Genomic DNA, 22,999 nt, shown 5'->3' on the forward strand with positions numbered 1-22,999 from the left:
CGTGGAAGCCACCGGAGACGGGATGACAGTCTTATCGACAAAGAAAACAATATGAAGTGGAGGCCACATGAGTGGGGCTCTCATTTGACAGCCTTGGTCATAAATAGAGCGTGATGCGAGATGGGAATGGGATTGGACAAGCAATGGCTAAGCTACTAGGGTGGAGAGAAGCACTAAACCAAGACATGGGGCAGCCTACGCCAAGGCGAAGAACGTGAGCTTAGCATCTCAGTTCATCCCCTTACTATCACTCTCAAAGGGATTGTTGTCCAGGAATTGCCTAAACCCTCCACTGTGAATACTTGAGTACCCTCAGGTGACAGACAATTCTCATCGAGTTGAATAGTTTGCTCAGTGAACAACCTAGGATAGTATGAACAAGGGGTTGAAATAAAAATAAAAAATAAAAAATAAAAATAAAAAAGCAAAAAGGTACGACTTGCGGATGATTGCCGTTGGCTCAAAAGCTCGCACATCTCGTGCATGCAGAGCAGCAGACGACTCGATATCAGGATATGCATCGTCCAGGAACCACGACCGTCCGTCTGCCAGTGAGGTTTGAGAACGACAACACGGGCCGTGGGAAGACGATCGGGTTTCTTTGGAAGTATCCACGCGAGAGATTTCGTCCTTCTCCACCCGCCCCACAGCGTCTCTTTGCATCGCGAATGCCGTGAGACATTCCGATTAACAAACAGATAATAGAGAAAAGCGATACATTAGGGACATGAAAAGCAACCTGTACCTATGCAGGCAGGCGAGTATGCCTGTCTCGGAATGTTTCCTGTCCAATCGCCGGAGTCATCAATGAACATCACATTTGCCTGTGGAGATAAGAAGAAGCAATCCGACTCCACAATCTGCTGATACTTGAGATGGGACGGCTGAATATTTCGCTTCGGTATCCTTGCTATAAGAGTAGGACACGGGTGTGGACTGGCTTATCTGATTCGTCCGATACACAGTGCTCCCACTGTGCCTGAGTTTGCGCAATTTCAAGGCGCAGCAAGGGAGAAGTATATGATTGTTGCTACGGAAAGCCTTTCAACCCACTCCGGCAAGAAAAGAAAACCGTCCAGAATCACGAGTCAGCAGAGCCAATGTCCGATGCTTTCTCTTCCTTACATACAGATTTATCTCTCGGAAATCATCATCCATGCAACCATGCCCTCATTAATATCAGGTAATGATATTCCAGGAGAAAATATAACAAATCATTTGCCATCTCCTATTTGTGGATCGTAATCCAGTCACCCGACCAAACCCATACAACTACATGAGATAGCTCAGATTTAGAAAGAAGGCAAAGAGATCCTCTGGAAGCATGAGATAGGTCACATGGAGTACTTCGGGAGCGGTTTCTACCGCATTATTCGTGATCGCTAAAATCATCATGAGTCTATTATCATCGGCTATATACAATCCCCGTCTCCATATGCGTTAATACATGAAAGATTTTCCAATTATGACACCCGCCATCCCCAGCAGGACATCGGGTGTGCAGTACTATACAGGCCCAGCATCTGAATCAGCGGCGGCTCACGCAGCACATAATACCCGACTTGCCCAAGAAGTACAGGGATCCAAGGAACCGGAAGAACGACAGACCGGCTGTGGCCCACAGAATGACTCGGAAATACCATGAGGTTCTCGTGGTGGAGGTGTTCTGTGCGACTCGTTAGTATCAAGCGAGGTGCGATCAAGGCAGAGGGACAGCCATACCGTCAAACACATAGAACTGACACCAGTGCCCGTAATCAACAGACACACAAGCAGGTTGCTGAACACCCAGAGCAGCACCAGCATCGTACGGAAGTTCTTGTACGAATCATCCAGACTGGTCGATTCATCTTCCTCCGGTTCTACCCAAGGCGTCAAGGCACGCTTTACCGTCGCCTCAAACTGGCTGTCGATATCCGCTTGCGGCTTATCCACTTCCTCGATGAACTGCTGCTTGCTGCCGTCTTCCTTCTTCGTCTGTGCGGATGGCAAAGCTTCGGCCTTATCGGATCCCTTCGTACCCCAGGAGACATCATGCCAGTTGCAGAAGGCATACACCATCAGGATGTTGATCGAGGTCGTCATACCGAAGAAGTAGGCCCATGAACTGGTGAGAATGTGCCATGGATCACCGTAGAGCACACTAGCAATGACGTAGATACCGTAGGTGGAAATCAAGGCGATCAGGACAATACCACCACTATCGGAAGCGAAGAACGACGAAAAGAATCCGCTCGCACCGTGGTTAAAATCGAAGTCCATTAGGCCACCCGTGAAAGCGTTAGCGACCAAGTAAAACGACAGGATCAGAACATAAATCTGCACAATGGAGAAGTAGAGGAAAGAGAGCGTATAGGGAAGCCGTGTTCTAGTCGGGCAAGTTAGCAGGCCTCCAAGACTCGTCGCAATCAACAGTAAGACTTACCCTTTCGGTCGGTTTCCCAGCGCCAGGATGAACTGTAGCATCAAACAGAAGATGTAGCCATATTTGAGCAAGGTATTGACAATGGGCGAAGCATCATTTCCAAACGGCCATCCCTTGTTCTTGTTAGCGGTAGCGGGCGTACCGACAAGATCCATGATCACCGAACTGGTGAGCCAGTAGGAGGCTGAACAGCCATCAGTCAGCGTATAAGATCTTTCGTGCAGGCAGAGGAGTGCGGGTAGGACATACCGAGAGAGAACCAGGTCATAATTAGTTGACAGAAGTTATAAACCATTTGGATGTGCAAGAAAAACATGCGAACAAAACTGTGTCCACTACGATAAATTCGTCCGAAGTGCATCATAGCGTACAAACCGGCGGCGAAGGAACCGTTCAACCAACGTCGTCGCTGACCGATAAATTCGGCCGAACCTTCCGGTACGTCCGTTTCACCTTTGGATGCCTTGACGTACGATAAATGCCACTTGTAACCGGCCTTGGCCACCAGCTCAAAGCACAAGATTCGATCCTCGGCCAAGAACATATTCTTTTTGAAGATATTCATACCTTCAATACCTTTCTTTCCGAGACGCTTTGATAGTGTATGGTCTCCATGGAAGTACTGCTCTAAGGGCCGGCCCATAATCGCGCGATAGCGGTACGCTGAGAAGGCACCAGGCAACACACTAACGTAGCCGAAGGAACTTTCTAGCGGTTTGTCCAGAATATTCGAGATCTTATACTCGAAGTTCTGCGAGGCGACTAGCGGATTCAGGACCTTTCGCCAGCCCTTTCCTAACATGGCGTGAATCTCACCACACGAACCACCGAGGTTTTTATCGTTATAGAAAGATTCCCATAGGGCCAGTAGCGATTTCTTGCCGGGTTTTGTTCCCGCGTCAATCAGAATGCAAACCTCCGGGTTCAGAATCCGACTGAATGCATTGAAGAGCCAACGATGGGAGTTGATCTTCTTGCTATTCTTCTGCTTGAGGCAGAAAATCATCTGGACGGGTGGGAGATTCGAGGGGTCGTTGCCCTGCGGCCGAACCAACTGTTGATTTGCGGTGACGGACAACTGCGTGGTATATTCGAACTATTTCGGTCAGCCTCTTCGATTCAACGCACCCGGAGAGTTATTGGAGAAAATGTCAGAATCTGGAGGGGACTAGCAAAACTTACGATATGAGCAACCGTTTCCCGACCGTCAACGTCCTTTTTCATCACCCCATCTTGGTAAATTCCGATTGTGGCCAACACATCCAGTGTGTTCTTGTCGCACGGCTCGATTCCGTCAAAGACGAGACACACGACGATTTTCTGCCAGGCGGGACCTCCCTTGTTCCAGAATTCAGATTTTTTCAAGTTGACGATATCGCGCACGTTCTGCATCACACCGTGCAGGGTTCGGGCAGTCAGGACCTTGTCTTCATTGTAGTAAGTGATAGCGATCAGCAGTTCGGTGTGACGGTTGTAAATGGCCGGGCGCAGGTTGTATCCGTTTCGCAGGGTGAATTCATCTGGGTCACAAGTCGCCGCGGTATCTGTCACAGGAGGGATTAGTTCCGATCAGTTTCATGGTGATGCTGTACGAAAGGACCTACACCGCATATGCGTAAATTCTTCCGAAAAGGCCTCCTCCGCCTCACGATATTCTGGTTGAATGGCATTCTGAATGGCACTGGGCACCGGATAGTCGACACTCAGGACGGAACCCTGCACGAGGTTGATCTTACGGGTTCCATAACGCCGCAGACCCGATCGGTTACTGATGCTCTGTGGCTGGAAGGTATCGAGTTTAATCCCGCTGGTATCCGACATGCCCGTGGCATCGTAGACTTCAGCCGTTTCGGACTCTTGGTAGGGGGGCGCAGCGAAAACGGTGACGCCGGGATCATGGAGGGTATAGCGTCGCAGTGAATCGGACGACAAACTGGGATCCTCAACACCGTAGATACTGGGATGGTTATGGCGCAGAAGCGATGATTGCTCCTGCTCATCGCGGTCTGACAAGCCGGGCGTTTGCTGTTCCGATTGAGGAGACATTAGAACGGAAAAGAATGGCGGCACTGCCAAAGCAAAAACACATCGGATGGCAGGGAGGGGGATCCGAAGTAAAGGAAGAAGAAAGAGCGGGAAAGGAAAGTAGGAAAGAAAAGAAAGGAATCCGAGCAGAGCAGACAAGCGTCCAACTATTGCAGGTAGTAGCGCTGATCACACTTACAGTTCGAGAGGGATTGGTATGCGAGTAAAAACTGCTCCGGCTTGGCTGAGGAGAGTGTGTGGAGTTGGGCCGTACGGGTCCCATCTCGACGGGCGTGTGGGCGAAAATGCACCGTCAACAGTCGACACAAATCGTATATATCCGATCCCCAATTACAACGAACGTTTCTTTCCGTCCCCTATAAGCGAAGCTGCATGAGACACGGCGAGCGAGGGACCAAAGCGAGAGGTAGGGGACCCGGTAAGGATCGTCGGTATGGTCGGTTCGTTCGTTCCGTTGAGTGAGGAAAGAAGAAGAAGAAGAAGAAGAAGAAAGGACGGGAAGACGACGAGGCTAATAGGAAGAAGACAAGGGCTTCAATTGTTGAACAAAAAAGAAACGACAGGGAAAAAGGAAAAAGAAAATTGAAAATTCTCCAAAGGCCCAGAAAAGAGATCGAATTCCCCCCATACAATAATAAATGGGAAGGTACGAAATCTGGTCAGTCAGCAGCCGTGGGTGTGGAACCATGGATGCATTCTATATATAAATTCCAATCTACCAAATATGGTGGATAAAAATCCCATTTGTTCCTCCGTGTATTAATTCTAATTTAATTCTTTTCTAGGGGACAACATGCACCCAACTGCCTGGAACGCCGAGATCCTGCTCTGATCATTGGATCTGGGGAGGGCCTGGCAAGGGAAAAAAAAATTAAAAATCAAAAAAGGTTGATCAATGAGCTCGAAAATTATTTTTGGTATTTTGGGGAAATATTCGATTAATTTTCATATTCTTCCTCTTCAGGCGTGCACAAAGACTAGGCTGCAAGGGGGCGCAGTGATGGGTGTGGCTTGGAGGGAAACTCCTTCTCCCTCTCTCGTAGGAGATCAAGAACAACAAATAAACCAGCCCCAATAGAAACTGCGCCAAATTCGAGAATAAACTATGGACTAGATTAAGATAGAAAAAGGAATCTAATAGATAGAATAGAATAAAATAAAATCAAACAAAATAAAGAATACAGACCAAGTAATTCTAAAACAATCCCTATATAACAATGTCACTCTCGGTTGCTCCGTCATCAGCTTACTCTGCGTGGCCCACCGGGAGGTCGATCGATAACCCCTTCAGGAATATCCTCGAGTCATCATCCCTTGGGTACCTGAGGAACGTTGCACACAGTACAACAAAAAGCCTATTAATGTTATCCGCTCGATCTGTTGCCACCCCTACGGGGAGGGAGAAACCCTAAGGTTCCATCCCAGGCACGACCTTGTACCCTCCTCAAGCCAAACACAGCAACGCAACTCCCATCAAGGCAACGACCAATCCTGAATATGATTCTTTCCGGTGGCTGACGCCAACGGTTAATCATCACTGGTTTTCCCCAGGGAGCAGTGCCTCCCTTCATGATCGCGCGACACGCATCCGGGTGGAGTCGCTCCAGGGCCTCTCCCGATCGCTCAGTGGTCGTTCTCCAGGCTTTGCCGGTTGTGCCATGTCTTCTGATTTGTGTTGCTTGAGGAATGTCTACTCCACTGTGGGTCACAACATGCGCATAGCCGAGGGGCTCCCAACACTCGATCAGTGAGTGAATCCTTCATGACGGCACATTCATGGACAGCGGGTGCAGTCATCCGGTATGGACCGTGGCAGGACCCTGACATTTTTTTGCCTTGGAGATGACATTTCAATCAACTTCTTCGGATGGGAGGTTGGTCGGCTGGGTTGAGAAGCGGCCCATGGAGATGCCCCGTGAAACGCTTGTCACACTGCCAAGAAAGAAAAATGGGAAAAAAAAGGATGAACAAAAAAAAGTGGAGATCTCAGTGAGAGAGAAGGGTCCCTTTCTTTTTCGACCAGTCTAGGACGCTTCGTTTTGCTGATCACAAGTTGGCGGTTGAACACGTTGGACAACGATTGACAAGGCTGAGGGACGGTGTTGGTAGTCTTTTTTTATTCTAGAATTTCGGGTGGGATCCGTCTCCATAAGGAAACGTTAGTTTGAGATACTTTAGATTCCATGGTATTTTTAGATTTTAGACTTCTTGGTAACTTTTTGGCATAATAAAACCAGATCTTATAGATGTGGACGAGCATTGTCTCAGAGTGCTTGTTGCTTGGTAGAATTATTCCTATCACGCATGACGTGCCTATCCCTATTGATTAAGCATCAAGGGATCATGGGAAAACACCGTGTCACTCAGATACCAAACCGTTCAGATCATCGATTCCCCTTTGGCCTTCCGGGTGGTGACATGGGCATCCATGCGTTACTATATATGTCGCCGATTGGCCACCTGCGGATGCAACCCTACATCTCTTCAGCAACAACACAACCATGAGAATGTAATGTGGGAAAGAGAAGAAAAAGACATAATATGAAATAAAAAAATATCTATCACACACTTAAGGGTGGAGGATTTGAGCCATGTAGTTTGAAAACTACAATTCGGAACCAAGAATCAGCATGATTTGCGGTCAACCCCTGACTCCTTCTTATCCTTTGGCTTCAAATTTCACCACCCATCGCCCCAGGGGTGATGGATTGCAATTCCACCTTGATTTGACAGGGTGCTGGCCCACTTCCCGATGGTTTCTGGGGGATACGGTTTCAGGTCACCACTGCTGCATTGTTATTAGGTTTAAGAACCCCTCAGGAGGCGTCGCAACCAAGACTCCAAGGGCCCGTACGTCCAGAGCGGAGCACGCCGAAAATGATTACACCTTGGCTTTCACCAGAAATACGATTTGTTGTACTCTGTGCGAGAGAAACAGATGAGACTGCCCTGATTGAGGGATGCTTAGGCGGTCGCGTGTCCCGTGTCTCCCTTTTGTGGTTGCCTAAGGCATCAATGGAGCTTGTTCATCTCAAAAGATGCTTCAGTGCAACCGAGATCACAGTAGATCGTAGAAAAATCGAGGAAAATCCCAAGAAAAGAGGTCATACAGCGTATACCCCTGGATACACTAAATAAGGTACATATTTCTATGACCACTAGTCTTCAACTGTCCGATGGAGCTGACTGGTACTTTCGGATGCGCGCTGTTCTTTCTCTGGCCTTCATTTGTTCGTTCTCTATCCACGCCCCTTCCAATACAAAGTTAAGCGTTGAACACATAAGTAGGCATTCCAGGTTGGTCACATTATGTCTAGAAAGTCCGTTCAGCTTTCAGCTCCTCATCATACCTTGTTAGGGAAGATTCTAGCCCTTCGTACCAATCGGGCATTTTGAGTTGTACGTCGTGCGCTTTGGTATATTCCCAGTATTTTGGGTACCAGCTACCGAACTCCCAATCAATAAGGGCGGCGACTCTGCCATTGTCTATAATGATATTTCGCGGGCAGACGTCGGCGTGGGCAAAACAACTTCGATAAAAGCGAGAATGACAATCGCTAACCTCTTGGCTAAATGCTTTGGTGGAGTCCACAATAGGGATATTTTTCCGAAGGAAACAATGAAACTCTTCATGTGTTAGAAACGGGCCGGAGGGAAAGAATCCGACACGATAATCAAGACCTCCTTCAAGGCTTGCTGAGCCCACTATTTCTTTTCGCGGTGGCTCTAGTCTTCGGAGCTGTTCGATATAACCTGCGATCTCACTGACCATCTGTTTCTTCTGCGCTGGTGATAGATAGCCAGCAAGCCAGGCTCTTTGAAGATCCATGCCGCGAATATACTCCAGTTCAATATAGAGTCCATCCGGACAGTGATAGACACTGTAGACTTTCGGGACGGGTACGTTTGTGTGCCTGACGACATATTGCAAGGCTGTGGGCTCTGCGACTTCGCATGGTCCTTTGACGATCCTATTGCGACTGGTCCTGACTCCTATTCGCCCTACAGTTGCCGAACACCTTCCGTCCAATCCCAAGTCTGATCGAAAGCAGGGTTGGCCTCCTGCTGTGGGATATATTTCTTGGGGTATCCATGCGGCAGGGAATGTCCCGTATTATTCTGAGAGTGCGCAAATGAATGGCGTGGTCCTTTGCTCGGGAACCGGATGGCCTACCACACTTGGTGATGGAGTCCAGTGTGACTCGATGGGGTAAGATGTCCAAAGCAATCCCCTATTCATATTCGTCAAGATTGTATGACGTCTAGTACATCCTTTGTACCTGGAATTAAAGTGGTTGGTAGGTCTGTAGTTGGAAGTAGCAGTCGGGGTCAACTATTTTCCTATTTTCAAGTCATGTTATCAAATCAATGTCATATAAAAAAAAAAAAAAAAAAAAAAAAAAAAAAAAAAAAAAAAGAGCAACAAAACTACAAAAATATATGCAGTGCATATAATGGGGAAGAAAGATCAGGTGATGGTGTGGGTATCCGTGTGTAGAAATCTAGCCGAAAGGCTGGACCCCGCTGATGCCCACCTCAGTGTTGCGTCTCCAGTTGGAATCTATACTTTCGGTCGACTTAGCCATGTCCTTCGCGGCTCCTCTTAGTTTTTAGATTCAGTCCCTTTTATTTCCTGCTTAAAAGATCTTTGGGTTTCTGAGTATCCCTCGACGAGGTAAATATTGAACTATGGTTGTAGAGTTATCATGACATCACTTTTATATATATGTACAGAAGTATCCGTATCCACCTGTTGTGGCGTACCCTTTCATTTTAGCCCACCGAAAGTACGTTATTTAGCTCAATTTTTTTTTTTTTTTTTTTTTTTTTTTTTTTTTTTTTTTTTTTTTTTTTTTTTTGGTATAGATCTAAAGAACCGTTTGCGTAAGGAGTAATTGTACAATAATGAGAAAGAAAGAATTTGTAAAAACCAAAATCAAGACCAAAGAAAGACTCAGTCTTGCCACGCCATTAAAATGCGGCGATATATAACTAACTCGGGTGAGTGGAGTCGTGAGATTGATAAGATGATTTAATGTTTGATGTCAATTCCTTGTTTTCGAGGCGGTGAAATCAAATCACCCCTCAAGGAGGAAGACCGTTCCAGAAGGTACCACCGATCCCAATCTCCCAATGTAACATATATTCCCACACATACGCACGTACACTCTTTCTTTACTTCACAAAATATGTAATTTATTCAATTACTTCCTCTCATTTACTTGAACGCGCCTCAGTTGCGCATCCTCACACCACAGGATCATGTCTCTAGTGCAGCATGTGTCTTCCATTAACGGAGTGGATAGTGTGGACGTCGCCGAGACGGAGAGTATCCTCTCTATCCCCATCCGACGCGAGATCAGCTACGATGTCTTACCGCCGCCTCCCGCGCAAGAGCTGTTGGAGACGAAGGCGGCGACTCCGGCTTACAGAGTGTCAACCGCGAAGCGACTCGGTAGGCATAAAATATCATAGTTGGATACATCAAGACACTGACTCCCTGTGAAGTCCAGGTGATTATAACGCTGTTGGCCTGTTGGTGCGCCTCCGGAATCGTCTTCGGTTTTGCGGCGCTGAAGCCGGTGATGATCAGTGAAGGCGTGTACCAAAACCTGTGCAGCGAGACGGTGTTGCCAAAGGAGGGCAACGTATGCAGAGCGCAAGATCTTCGGTACGTTCTCCCCATTCCAGCTTATGATTCATCCGTCTCACGCGTTTCCAGCCTAAATCTATTCTTCATGGTCAGCTCTATCACGGCAAATGTGTCCGCTCTTCCGGTCGGCACCATCCTCGACCGCTATGGCTCTCGATGGTGTGGTTTTATCGGCTGTGCAGTTTTAGCCGCTGGTAGTCTGCTCATGGCCTTTTCTTTCTCGGGTCGCGTGGACGGGTATATCGCGGCAAACTTGATGTTGGCGTTGGGGGGCACATTCATCTTTGTCCCATCTTTCCGAATCGCCAATGCGTTCCCCAAGTATACCGGAACGATTGTCGCGCTTGTTACGGGGGCATCCGATGCATCGGCAGCGGTTTACCTCTTCTATCGCCTGGCGTACGAGAAGGATCCAGTAACTTTTTCTCCGAAGCGGTTTTTCCTGGCTTACCTAGCGGTACCGGCTTGTATTTTCATCGCCTTGCTTACAATAATGCCGGCCCACGACTACCAAACCACGCAACAGTTGGAAGTCAAAATCGAAGAGGCCGAGGACGTCACGCAGGATGTCCATGATTCGGACGCCGAAATCGAAAGCAATTCAGAGCTGTGGCAGGTCCGGACGGACCGCGCGAAGCATCGGAAGGATCAACTACGCAAGATTGACAAAGTCTTCGGTGACAAGGCTGAGCGCAAACAACGCCAGGAATGGGAGGAAGAGCGGCATGAAACGAGTCGGGTATGGGGGGTCTTGCATGGTCTACCGGCCCACGCGCAGATGAAGACACCCTGGTTCATCCTGATCCTTCTCATGACAGTCCTGCAGATGTTGCGCATGAATTACTTTATCGCGACCGTGCGATCACAGTACGAGTTTATGCTACGATCAGTACGGCAGGCGGAAATGATCAACGACTTCTTTGATGTTGCGTTGCCCGTAGGGGGTGTGCTTTTCACGCCCGTCATCGGGCTTTTGCTCGATAATTTCAGTGTGCCGGCTACATTGGCAATGATCGTGCTCCTGACCACGAGTACTGGCGCGTTGAATTCTGTTCCCACCGTGTGGACGGGCTATCTGACCGTCATCCTCTTCGTTCTTTTAAGGCCATACTACTACTCGGCAATGTCGTAAGTACACCTGATTGTGTCATATATCTACGTAGCAGCAATACTAAATATTCTGACATCTACAGTGACTACGCGACCAAAGTCTTTGGCTTCGGAACCTTTGGCAGAGTCTACGGAACAATTATCTGCTTTTCCGGTCTCGTCAACTTCGCCCAATACTTGTTGGACTACTTAACGCACGGCCCGTTCCACGGCAACCCGATCCCAATTAATATCTTCCTTGCCACGGCTGGCCTGATCGTGGGTGCAGCCCTGGTGGCTTTTGTATATATTGCGGAGAAAAGATGGAGGGAAGAGAAGGCAGAATACGACGAAGAACGGCAGAGACTGATTCCGGAAGAGGAGGAAGAGGAAGCTTGAGACAATGAAGGACCTCGTTTGGCTGGTATAACGGTACAACTCCTTGCAGATATGTTACAGATGAGTTTAAAAAGTTGCTTTACGCATTGGACATATTGTTAGTGACACCGCATACGATATATGAATCAGAGCATATTGACTTTCTGGCTATAGCTGTGGTAAATCAATCTATGTAGGAACACGGCATAGTGCCTGACCAAAAGCCACTTATAATCAGCACGCTTGCCAAGCATAGTAATAGTAGCCTTGTCGCTAAATACTGCTATAACCACCAGACTGAGCTACCCAGTTAGTCACGCTAGATACAGGGAGACCACTATAGACCTATCGTTACTTATACGTCTCGGTCAGTCCTCGAGTCTTGAAATCGTCTCTTATATAGTTTGAATTATAAGTGACATCCTATCCATGTAGCACATCGACATGTCAGCATGGGTCCCATAATTGAGTGGACCCAGTGGAGAAGAAAAAGCCACCCAATTCTCATAACATAAAGCGTCTGGTTACTCACATTGAACAAGGTGGGGTTCTGGTGGGTCATAAAGACGTGCCAGACGCGGTACGTGACCAGCTACATAGACACTGGCAAAAAGACAAGCGCACAGGAGGTTATGCCCTTGGGACTGGAGTACATATCTTTCTATCAATATTCCGTTTGAGGCTCAACAGAATTCATCTCGATGCCGGTGGGGGAAGTAGGTATATCATATCCTCGGGTGAAGTCATACCAACGATGATCAAAGTGGTAGCAATCTTAAGTCGAGGAGAAGAACACCCAAGCTGGGTTTGGCACCTTCGACTTGGACTAGGATATGTACAGCATGCAGAATTTCACAAGTCACAGTCGATGCTCGGTGTTGATCAATGAAAACTATTACCTTTTGTGTTTAGAGTCCAATATCACACTAATTATTGAGGATCTTCTCCCCCACATTTGCAGACTTGAGCTCATGTGAACTTTTGCCTAGGATTAGTAGATTGTTCGTATATATAAAATGAACGCTGACCACTGCAAAGAAGCTTTTCTGCAAGCACTTCTCCGATTCATTTTCTCGATCTGATAATTATCACACCAAGCTTGAATTGCCAATATGAAGTTTCTGCCTTTGCTTACTTATCATGTTCGCCGTTTCGACATTGGCCAAGCCACTTCCTCAGGACACCGTCAGATGACGAGGGCATGGCGGTCAACAATCGATATCCCCTTCCAGTGGTACAGGTTATATAGCCTCTACTGGACTGGAGAGTGTCAAGAATAGTAAGGAATGTAGGTTCGAAAGGGCCCCTGAGATATATAGCGGTCGCTGAAGTCAAAATTAGGTTAGAAATTCATAGTGAATATAAAGTAATAGAGATTGCAATAAGAGCTTGTAAGGAGTAATCTCAGGATCTTGTATACGATCTTATTCGAATAAGAATGCTCTGAATAGTTTAAGCAAATGAATCATTATATCTTGACTTTGTTGGATACTTAAATACATGACATAGTTGTTTTATTATGGAGATTAGCTGTTATTTACAGGCTTCTAGGATTTAGGCGACGTGTTGAAGCTAGCGTCTATTGAGAACGCAGAAGCAATGACCTGTTTTCCAAACACGAGACTACCTAGTTACTGAGCGCCTGCCCAGCCTTCCACAGCAGTGTCAGACAGCTCAGATTCCCAACCCACCAAAAGAGGCCTCGCCACCTAGCGGCCTGCCGCCGTTCCACAGTAATGTAATTGATCGCATAGAGAATTCGCGCTACAGTGTACGTCAAGCCTGCGGCATTGATCGTCGTCCGCGGTACGCCGGCGTAGGTGGCAAGGGTAATGCCTGCGACGAAGAGGGTGTAGTTCTCGACGGAGTTGGCATGCGCCGCTTCGTTGCGCTGTAGCATCTCGAGCTGCTTCCGGGTGATTTTGCCGTCCCGCACAGCCGCTTCGCCGTACTTGTTCAGGTCCTGACGGGGAGATTCTTGATGGTCGATGCCGTAGTACTGTTTGAGGGTACGCGAGGAGAGGACACCATAGGCGAACGCAAAGTGGAAGATGAGGAAGCCCGGGCCATAATTAGGGATGGGCGTCGACAAAGGGGCTTGAGTGAGGCCAACGGCGGTTAGCAAGGATGCCATTGTCGCGAGGTGACGATATGGTCAGTCAATTGATGACGCAGGAATGATGTGGTTGTAAAAGAGGATGTGCTGCCACTGCAATATATAACATCAGAATGGACCCCACTCCTCCCCGTCGGAGCTTCTCGGCGTTAAGGCGGGTGAGATTTTGGTCTGGCATGCCACCCGGAATGTCGGAGGGGTGACATGCCGACGGACCGACTTCTTCAACAAGGTTTTAGATGTCCATAGAACTCCGCACGCGATTAAAATCGAAATCGTGGAGTCGCTGGCTGCGATCGGATATGTGCAACGTCAACTAACCGTCCCAAAATGATATACTCCAGCTTCAACTTAATGCTATAGACCAACACCTTTGTGGTGACCTGGAGGGTGAAATAGCCCGCGAATTGAACTGCCACCACCGCTAGATCGAGCACCATAATAGCCACATTGACGATGATCAGTTGCATGAGTATGGTGCGCGACGGCCCTCCGCGGTCCAGCCGCAGTAATTTGGCGGTTTCCACGATGTATACGGACGAGATCAGGAGCTCTTGCACGCAGAACCACACCACCTGAATTCGTTCCATGATACCAAACGCCACCGTCACGTTGTGAATGTACGAAAGACCATTGTTCATAAACTCGAGCGTGGTAGCCGCAGTATGGAGGAGGACGCCGTCGATGATGATGAGGTAAAGAATGCCCTTGAGCACCTTGCGATTGTGAACAACGAGGTGCAAACGTGACCAAAGGACAAGCGATTGACCGGTGACCATGCCCACCCAGCCGATATCTGTGATAGCTAACTCAAGATATCCGTTGGTGAAGGTGATATGAAACATCTTCAGGAGGTATCCCAGGCCAAAGGGGATGATGGAGATGGAGGCCACGAAGAGACTCCAAAAGTAGGCGCCGCCATAACGCTTGAAGGTATTGAGACAGAGGACCACCAGCTCAAGGGCATTGCACCATGCGAGAGCGATGAAGACGGAGTAGACATATTGAGCGACGAGCGGATCGGTCAGTTGCCGCGCTAAACCCGTGCCGTCATTCTCGGGGGTGAAGCGTGGCATAGATTCTTAACACGAACATGGGATGGTGTTTCTCTTCTCTTGATCGATTGTACGATCGCGCTATCTCTCCATGTATGTATCTAGCCGGAGTTGGGATGGGAAGACGGGTTCAAGTGGCAAAGGAGAACGAAGGAAAAAGAATGGGTAGGGAAAAGGAAGGGGGGAAAGAACCGGGGACTAAAACCAAAAATGTCAGGAATAAGCTTTCGGCGAGAATATCTTAGTTCCTCAGGCTTGGAATGGAAGCCTCAGTCTACAGGCAATGGAAGGTACCGTTACTGACCGAAGTCAGGTAAAGTTTATGGAAAACTTCTTGGGTCAGCCAATTGCGTCATGAAGAACCCCCCTTTTTAATGCCGCAAGGGTTTTGATTGGCTGGAGATACATACCCCGGATAACCGGAACCCAATCAGACGTCCGTCATTCTGCTTATCGCATGGACGCCACCAGTCGGCGACCTGGACCTCCGTCATTGGTCAAGGGGAGAGAAAAGACGACTCCGGTTAGTGCCTCGTGCCATTCATCATATGGTGACTATCTGACGTGGAACCTTCCATTCGTACTACTGCAACTGCAACTACTAATATGTGATAACTACGTCGTGCAACTTCTGTACAACTTCATACTCCTTAATATAACGGGACAGCAAATATGCCGCCTAGATCTAACCATGTTCGAAAAGTAGTCACGGCACCGGGTAATTGCATCCAGCTCAAACTCTCCTCCGAGCTTCACGAAACCCCCTGAGCCCTCCCAATTTGGTGCTTGTTTTCAAAGGTTTCAATGTCAGGCTCACTGGCCTTGCGCAGCTGGTTCTGATGTGTAGTGCCCTTGCCGGCCATGAGGAATCCATAATCATGTGGAGCCTCCCAAACACCCAGCTTGTCAACTTCTTTGACCGTCCAGTGTTGTGGATTTCGTGCCGTCCATTTCTTCTCTTTGGCAAATTTCTCATTCAGTCGGTCGAACATGTTCTCGTACCTCCCCGACCCCTTGCTCCAGCCGCCGTTGCGCTGGTAGCATCTTTGGAGTAGTGCCGTTTGCTTGGAGGCGATTTCAACCGCCTCCGACAGCCTGATATCCGTGCTGTCCTCGAGCAGCTGGCGCAGAACCGATTCGTGTACCCCCATCGCGCGAACGTGATCACCTTCGGCAGTGTAGAGAGCCGAGAGCAGATTCGTCAACTCCAGAGCACTTCGATCAAATGGACCCCAGACTCGCTTAACATTATAGCATAAGCCCCCGCATAGCTGAGTCGCTTGCGTGGTCCGACCATTTGAGAAGCGAGCCTCGACTAGTCGTCGTCCCACCAGAATTATAGTATCCGAAGACCAGGTCTTTTGAACAACACGAGAGGACCACAACTCGTTCAGGAGGAACTGTGCATGTGTTAGCGTTTTAGAAGACGACTAAAAAGAGAATAGAGGGGGTTGATGGGCATAGATATTCACCTCTAGATCTTCAAAATTCCTCTGGCCACCTAACAAGATTGCAAGTTGGTTGAGGTCTGTGGTCTCAAAATCCGTGAGATTCACCCCTTTCTCATGATAAGAAGAGATAATCTCATGCAAGATAGTCTTAGAGAGTACTAGCATTTTCCCGCTCAGTCCACGATCGGAGCATTTTCGCGACCCTTGCACAAGAAGATGCTCGGAGAGTTTGACGCCATCTCGAGTACTGTCCTGATCCTGAAATCCACCGGAATCTTTGACGAACTCGTGAAGTATGGCGGCGTGGCTATACCCCGGTCGGAAACCGCCGGTAGTCAGCTTTTGATAAACATTATCGACGATCACGCGAGTCAATCTCCTCACTAGGCTTCCCTGGGATGCCTGCGAGATGCAGATGTCATAGAACTCTCGCAAAACGGTCTTGCCTGTCTCAATGCCAGCGAACCGCTCAGTAAACAACTGGAACAATTCTGCATCGGTGGCGTTAGCGTTTTCAGTCCAACCATTGAGGCTTTGGAAGTTCATCAAGCGGATGCCAGCAATGAATGTGTGGATGAAGCCTCTCTGTTTTCTGGCGTGATGGAATGCTGAGTAGAGTTGAATCTCTGCCATCAGGTCGGCAATTATGGATGCATAATTGCAATTATTTCGCAGAGTCATCTCGAAAGCGACGACGAAACTAGTTGCTCTATGAGACCCCTTCGTTTCCATCGCCTCTTTGATGAGTCGGTGGCGGAGTTCTCTCGAACGTCGGACCCCCTTTTCCTTCAATCCAAAATCTACGTACATTTTCGCGAGCTCGACAGCCGCGGTGTACAAATGCTGGCTATCGATCTTCTCTTCGAAAGCTGCCACAGTACTACTCTCAAGCGTCTCCTGAAGCTCTTGGCGAGTGACTTTATTGTTCTGTCGATGTAGTAATTTTAGTAATTTCCGCAACTGCGGAAGACTATGATCCCGAGACGCATATCCATGCTCTTGAACGGACGAAGTATATTCTTCTCTGTATAGTGTGGCAGCCTTGTGAGTGGTCCGAGACTGGCGGGCATAAAGATCAGCCAAACAGTGTTTCATGTCCATTGTGGTCACTTCCGGTCGCTCAGAGAAGGTTTCGTATTGTTGAAGAGCTGTCTCATACAGTTCCACTGCTTCGCCATGGTATCTCTCATCCCCCCGAGAGATTTTGGCTAAAGAAAGTGTTGCCTCGTAGCTCTGTCTACTATAGGTTCCATACCATCGTTGGCACATCTTGCGATAGCTGGCTGCCAGATCATGAATTTCCACGATATCTGCGTCCAGCTTTGTCTCCAACAACGTCTTGTAATGCTGGTAGACTTCTTCGACAAGCTCACTGTTTAGCATATGGTTCCTGTCGCCGCTGGAAATTGTCCACCACAGCGTCTCATAAACCCCCTTTGCCTTTGTCCACCTTTCAGTCTCTTCGTAAATTGCTACTAGACCACGAGCAGCGGCAATGGCTCGATAGTCTAACTGACCGTTGTGGCGAAGATTGTTGTATATCTCTTGATACGCTTGTTCAGCTTCCTGCTTGTGGTGACACCTTTTTGCTAGGTCCCCCCACTCGTACAAGATCTCAATACTCTGCTTCTGGGTCTTCCCTAAGCGCGACGAAATATTCTTATATAAGGCTTCGTATGTGGTTATTGCCTTAACGAAGCGGTATATGGTCCGGTAAAACGTGATAACTCTGTTCGCAGTGGATCGAACCATATGAGTGTCAGTTTCATCGGAAGAGAGCACGGCATTTAGGACGTTCTGATAAACGAGTGCCGCCTTGTCGATTTGCAGATCCTTGAAGTAACACTCCGCGAGGCTTGTTGCTAGTTGGACCGTTTCATCAACATTCTCAGTGAGCCGGATCGTCGTTGGCTTGCTGTCAATCTCGGAGCAGAGATGAGACAGAGCCCGACGATATACACCAGCAGCCTCCGCGTATTGCTCCCTTTCCATCAAAGAAGACGCCACCTGCTTAGCGGCCTTCATTGATGCTAGCGTAGTATCGGATGACTGGATTCCTGCCGATTTGGCAGACTCCAAAATCTCATGAATCAAGTCGATTTGTTCCTCAGACATCGACGCCTCACTTGACGAAACGGTAGAGCTGGACTGCTGCACAGTCTGGGCTAACGACGCGGTGACTTGAACAAGCTGATGTGAGGCTTGCTTCTGGGACTTGCGATATTCCCACAATGTTTCCATGGCGGACTGAGCTAGCGCCTCCCATTTCATCTTCCGAATATGACCGAGTACCAATTCAAAGGTTGAGCTTAATTGGTCAAAGCGAGAGAGCTGAGATTTCAAGCAGAACCATGCAGCGCTGGTCACAGACTCTGCTTCGCCCTTACGAGAGTGCCGCTCGAGATACTCGGCGTACCTCATAGTGAACTCTGCTTGTTGCTTGGTGACAGTACCCGACGTATCCTCAACAGCTAGAAGCTTTCTCCAAGTATCCATGAAGAGCGCATCAGCTTTTGAGGTTTCTTCGCTTTCCTCGTAAATCTTTATCATTTGCAACGTTGAATCGATCATACGTTGATCGGTGACAGCTAAACTCTGTTTCGAGAATTCATGCTCGGTTTGCAATATTTCTGCAGTAACTTCAGACATAGAAAGTCTTTCGAGTTGTCTGTATATGTGCTGGGTCATCTTCTCCATCTCCTGAGAGTGTTGACCATATCGAGCAATGCTCATCTCAAAGAGCTCTTTGGATAACCTCCCCACAGACTCCTTGCGCTCTAAGGTGGCGTAGTGATCGAGCAGCATCTGTGTGTATTTGATTGTCATATCGTTTGAAAACCCAAGTTCTTCCTTTGACGCCTGCAACAGATACTCTAGTATTTCTTCCTTATGGTGCAAAAATGCCTCGTGTTTGGAGTCTCTTTGTGATGCAGCGTCAATGAAGATTTCGGCGCTAAATTTCGTAACAATGCTGCGTGATCCTAAGAGGGAGCTGCTCTTTCTCCACGCCTCATATGAATAGTCAATAGCGTCAAAAGATTCGAGCTGCTGTGAGGTTTGCGCTGCGTTGATTAAGCTTTGCAACAGTGATAGGGAAAGGTCTGGGAGGAGCTGCCGACGAAGTTGGACGGAAAAGGCCTGCAGCTCCTGCACCTGGTATGGAAGATATTGCAGTTGATTGCAGCCACCTTCAAGCAGTGCGAGCAAAACGGAGTCCGGGAAGCTCCTTTTGAATAGGTTGGTGACCTTGAAGCTGTCTCTTTCCTTCTCGTTCATCTGAGAAGACCTGAAGTGCAGTGTCCAATACCTTGCCGCATACTCAAGAAGATGATATTGGTCGAAATATCTGTGTTGGGCAGACTGGCTTAATGACGTCGTGGACACCTCTACCTCATCAGTTACACTGAGCTTCACATAAGCCAATAATCGTGTAAGGAGGTCGGAATGTGCCTCCTTCATGGTCAAAGGCAGTTTTCCTTTGCCGCTGTCACTAGCGGCTGATTTCGCCTGATTGATAAGGAACTGTCGGAGAGCAGGGGATCTAAAAGAAATTATTTCGTTTTCGATTGTAATAAAAGATCCAAACATCCGACGGATGTCGCCTTCTACGTTGCCCACGCGAGGTACAACCTCCGTTCTTTTCGTGTCGATCTCCAGAAGAGAACGAACCTCTTGCACTCGCAGGGGGCGGTGGGAAACGATCGTCCAAGCCAACAATGATCGTGCCGACCAATCGCTCAAGTCTATCGAATTGAGTGTCTGTTTCAACATATCCTGAAGCGAGGAAGGTATTTTTTGCACCAAGGATATCATGTCTGATGAAGTTCTTAGGGCACTCAACTGACCGACTGCCAATTGCGCAATAGGAAAACATCCGTTGGCTTTCTTCACAATGCCACCTTCAATTTCTTCTCGGTCCTCTAATGATAGTCCAATGCAGACTTCGGAGGACTCAATTTCATTTCGAACTACTGTTCGGACATCGCCGGCTGTCTGGCTTGGCTCGATCTTTATGCGATAGGCCTCACCAGGTACGCCATGCAGGGGCCTGGACAAGGCAATCACTTTAATTGAAGGGCTTTGTGAAACCAACGTTTGCAAGTGATGAAAGAGACGTGGAATAACCTCGGGATCCCCGTTGAGACTGTCGACACCATCGACGATGACCATCATTTTGCCTGTTTCTTTCACGGCTATGTTTAAAGCCCTCCATAAAGAGTCCTCCACACTCTTGCTGGAAGCCCCGGATGAGTGGAGGCTCATTGAGTGCTCCAGAGCCCTTAGCAGGTCTCCATCCTTTGCTTGTCGTCCAAGTATCTCCAGTAGTAGCCCTTTCGCCAATCCTATAGGACCGGTAGTAGCGCTGATATCGTCGTCTGCACGATAATTAGTTCACTGTTGTTACACTTTCCAGTTTCTTGGGATTTGTATCTCACAAACTCTGAATGTGACCACATCATAGTCTTGTGGATCGGTTGATGTTTGAAGTTGCTGGATGATCCACTCAGATAAAACAGTCTTCCCTGTACCCGTGTCACCGGTTACCGTAAATAATTGACTCTCGCTTGATCGTATCTGAGAAAGTCTATTGGCAAACCACTCGCAGGTGTACTCTGCCGGCTGAGGTGAACGAGCCGACAGGGCCCTCGAGGCTTCGCGATCCTTGATCGACAAGTATTCCCATATCTCCTGCACTTTTTCTGACGGATCTACACTGACATCGCCCATGATAAGCCTACTCCAAAGCCTCTCCTTAACCGCGATACGATGGGAATGGAATGCTTGAATCTGTGAAATAAACCGTGATTGTAAATCGGATGCATCGAAAGCCTTGGAGGCGCCTTCAGCCTTTTGAAAATAGTGCACACTGGCTGAACAAATGAGGCCACATAGCTCAGCATATGCAGCAACAAGCTCTTGCTGAGCAACGGTGTCGGACATCAAAATTTCCAGATTGTTCCTAAAATGCGACAACTCGACTGCGAATCTATGGAATACCTGGAAGAACGAGGCCAGGAGTCTTGCCTGTTCTGAGCCACACTGTCTACAAGTTAATGGACTTTGTTCGGCGAAGAACCTCCGCACCTATCCGAATACGCACCTGCAGAAGCAAGAGAAAACTTCCCCCCATTAGTCGGATTGCGCGCTCGGTTCCGGATGTGAAACTCGCCATCAGTCGCGCGAGCTGCTCTAACCGGCCCACTAGGACTACAGCATGCTTAAAAGCTCGATCAAGTTGACTGCCATTCTCGGGCATAAACCTCAATCGTTCCTCTGCGATACCGTCCAAGATATCTGTCGTCGATCGTACACTGTCGAACACTTCTTTCGCTGGAGCGTCTAGCTGAGGTCGCACTCGGGAGGCGATTTGATCACTAGCTCGGTGGAGGGCATCCAGCTTTCGAGCGTCACCCGCGCTCCCATCCTCCCCCGTTCCGGAGATCGCACTGTGGAATATGTCCTGCCGGAAGGACGGATACCCGGCGGTGGGAAGAACGACCTCTGCCGACATTTCAACTCAACGCGGCCCTTCTTTCAAAATACCGAGTTCGCGCATGTAAGAAGAATGTAGTTGATTGATTAGCTGAGAGGTGCGCCAGATTGGTTTTCATTGAAGATCCAGGTCTTGTCAACCAGGTGTTGGGATATGTGGTGGTCTCGGTTGACATCATCAATGAGGAGAGTGTTCGCAGATGAGTGCACGCAAGCGGAAGTCATCTGGATGATAGCATCGGTACCTCACCACCAATCCATAAAGACAGGATATTGATGGATCATTGGACAATCGGTGAACCATTCAGAGCTTTTTTCTAGAAGTGTGACGACATCATGTCTTCCATAGTATGGGAATGAATGGTCCAACATCATGAACCGAGTTGAACCCGTGATGACTTACCCCAATGGTCCACTACATAGCTCTAGACGCCGAATCTAGCTCCGGAGTACAATTTGGCATTCAGCTGCCTCAAGCATTCCCAACTCGAATCCTGTTTTAAATGAGTGTTGACCACAATGGATGGATGTTGGTTTCTGGTACAATCGCCCATATAAGGTTTCTTCCCCACACCCCGCATCATACATTTTATCCGCGCACATCCGGTCCTCTATTACGTATATACCATAAGCTTGAACTAAGGACAACTGCCTCCAGTCGGATTGAGTATGCTGTGACTCAAGTGTCTCTTGGAAAAGCGTGAGACAGACATCCTGGACTAGAGGAACCCACCTAGGTCTACCCTTCCTAGAGCCAGTCTATAAGGCCTAATCAGTTTACCAATACTTCAGTCTGCGCCTTCTACAAACAGGTGTCTTACGAATCCTTCCAACATCCTGGTAATCTCATGTGTACTCTATCTATTTTCAGCGCAATCGTATCCCCTTTCCTGCGCACTCGCCTAGCACCAGCTGCCAAGGAGGACCAAGACGAAACCTATAAGCTCACTTAATAACACATGCTATGCCAAGTATATTAGATAAAAATCTGCTTATATTAGGCCCCTGTTAATATGCTCAAACTCAAAACCCACCTCATCCGTTAGCACTAAAGTAATCTACAGGAGTCGGAAGATCACCGAAGAAGAGGTTTCCACCCCCTAACGCTACCTTTCGAGGATTAGAGTGTCAAATGAGTCGTACAGATTGGCAAGCCAGGAGCCGGGCGAATCTGTAGTGCGTTATGGCAATATAAATGGCTCCAGGCCAAGACCGAGGTTGGACGGGAATCCTTCAAATAGTGTATTCGCAACGGGTTTCCTGCGTGTTCAGGACTAGCACAATCGGCTTGCC

The 22,999-nt window shown here is 48.2% G+C and overlaps 4 protein-coding genes across 4 annotated transcripts; 1 reads left to right on the forward strand and 3 right to left on the reverse strand.

Annotated features, from left to right (window-relative positions):
- Positions 1-1,528: 1,528 nt before the first annotated feature.
- Positions 1,529-4,733, reverse strand: chsC (chitin synthase C; the record flags this gene model as incomplete). Its single annotated transcript, XM_001727102.3, has 7 exons — positions 1,529-1,666; positions 1,723-2,368; positions 2,426-2,609; positions 2,675-3,521; positions 3,608-3,969; positions 4,030-4,450; positions 4,650-4,733. The coding sequence occupies 7 exons, from the start codon at positions 4,731-4,733 to the stop codon at positions 1,529-1,531; spliced, it is 2,682 nt and encodes an 893-aa protein (XP_001727154.1).
- Positions 4,734-8,656: 3,923 nt separating this feature from the next.
- Positions 8,657-11,612, forward strand: AO090012000085 (putative MFS transporter; the record flags this gene model as incomplete). Its single annotated transcript, XM_023236312.1, has 4 exons — positions 8,657-8,681; positions 9,980-10,142; positions 10,194-11,252; positions 11,318-11,612. The coding sequence occupies 4 exons, from the start codon at positions 8,657-8,659 to the stop codon at positions 11,610-11,612; spliced, it is 1,542 nt and encodes a 513-aa protein (XP_023091246.1).
- A 2,452-nt stretch (positions 11,613-14,064) lies between these two features.
- On the reverse strand, positions 14,065-14,783 carry AO090012000086 (uncharacterized protein; the record flags this gene model as incomplete). The annotated part of the gene is made up of 2 exons (XM_023236313.1): positions 14,065-14,131; positions 14,248-14,783. The coding sequence occupies 2 exons, from the start codon at positions 14,781-14,783 to the stop codon at positions 14,065-14,067; spliced, it is 603 nt and encodes a 200-aa protein (XP_023091247.1).
- Positions 14,784-15,514: 731 nt separating this feature from the next.
- On the reverse strand, positions 15,515-20,941 carry AO090012000087 (uncharacterized protein; the record flags this gene model as incomplete). Its single annotated transcript, XM_001727105.3, has 3 exons — positions 15,515-16,162; positions 16,235-20,589; positions 20,650-20,941. 3 exons carry the CDS (start codon positions 20,939-20,941, stop codon positions 15,515-15,517), a joined length of 5,295 nt encoding a protein of 1,764 aa, XP_001727157.3.
- Positions 20,942-22,999: the final 2,058 nt, after the last annotated feature.

The sequence above is a fragment of the Aspergillus oryzae genome, chromosome 4 (genome assembly GCF_000184455.2).
Source record: "Aspergillus oryzae RIB40 DNA, chromosome 4".
Lineage (NCBI taxonomy): Eukaryota > Fungi > Ascomycota > Eurotiomycetes > Eurotiales > Aspergillaceae > Aspergillus > Aspergillus oryzae.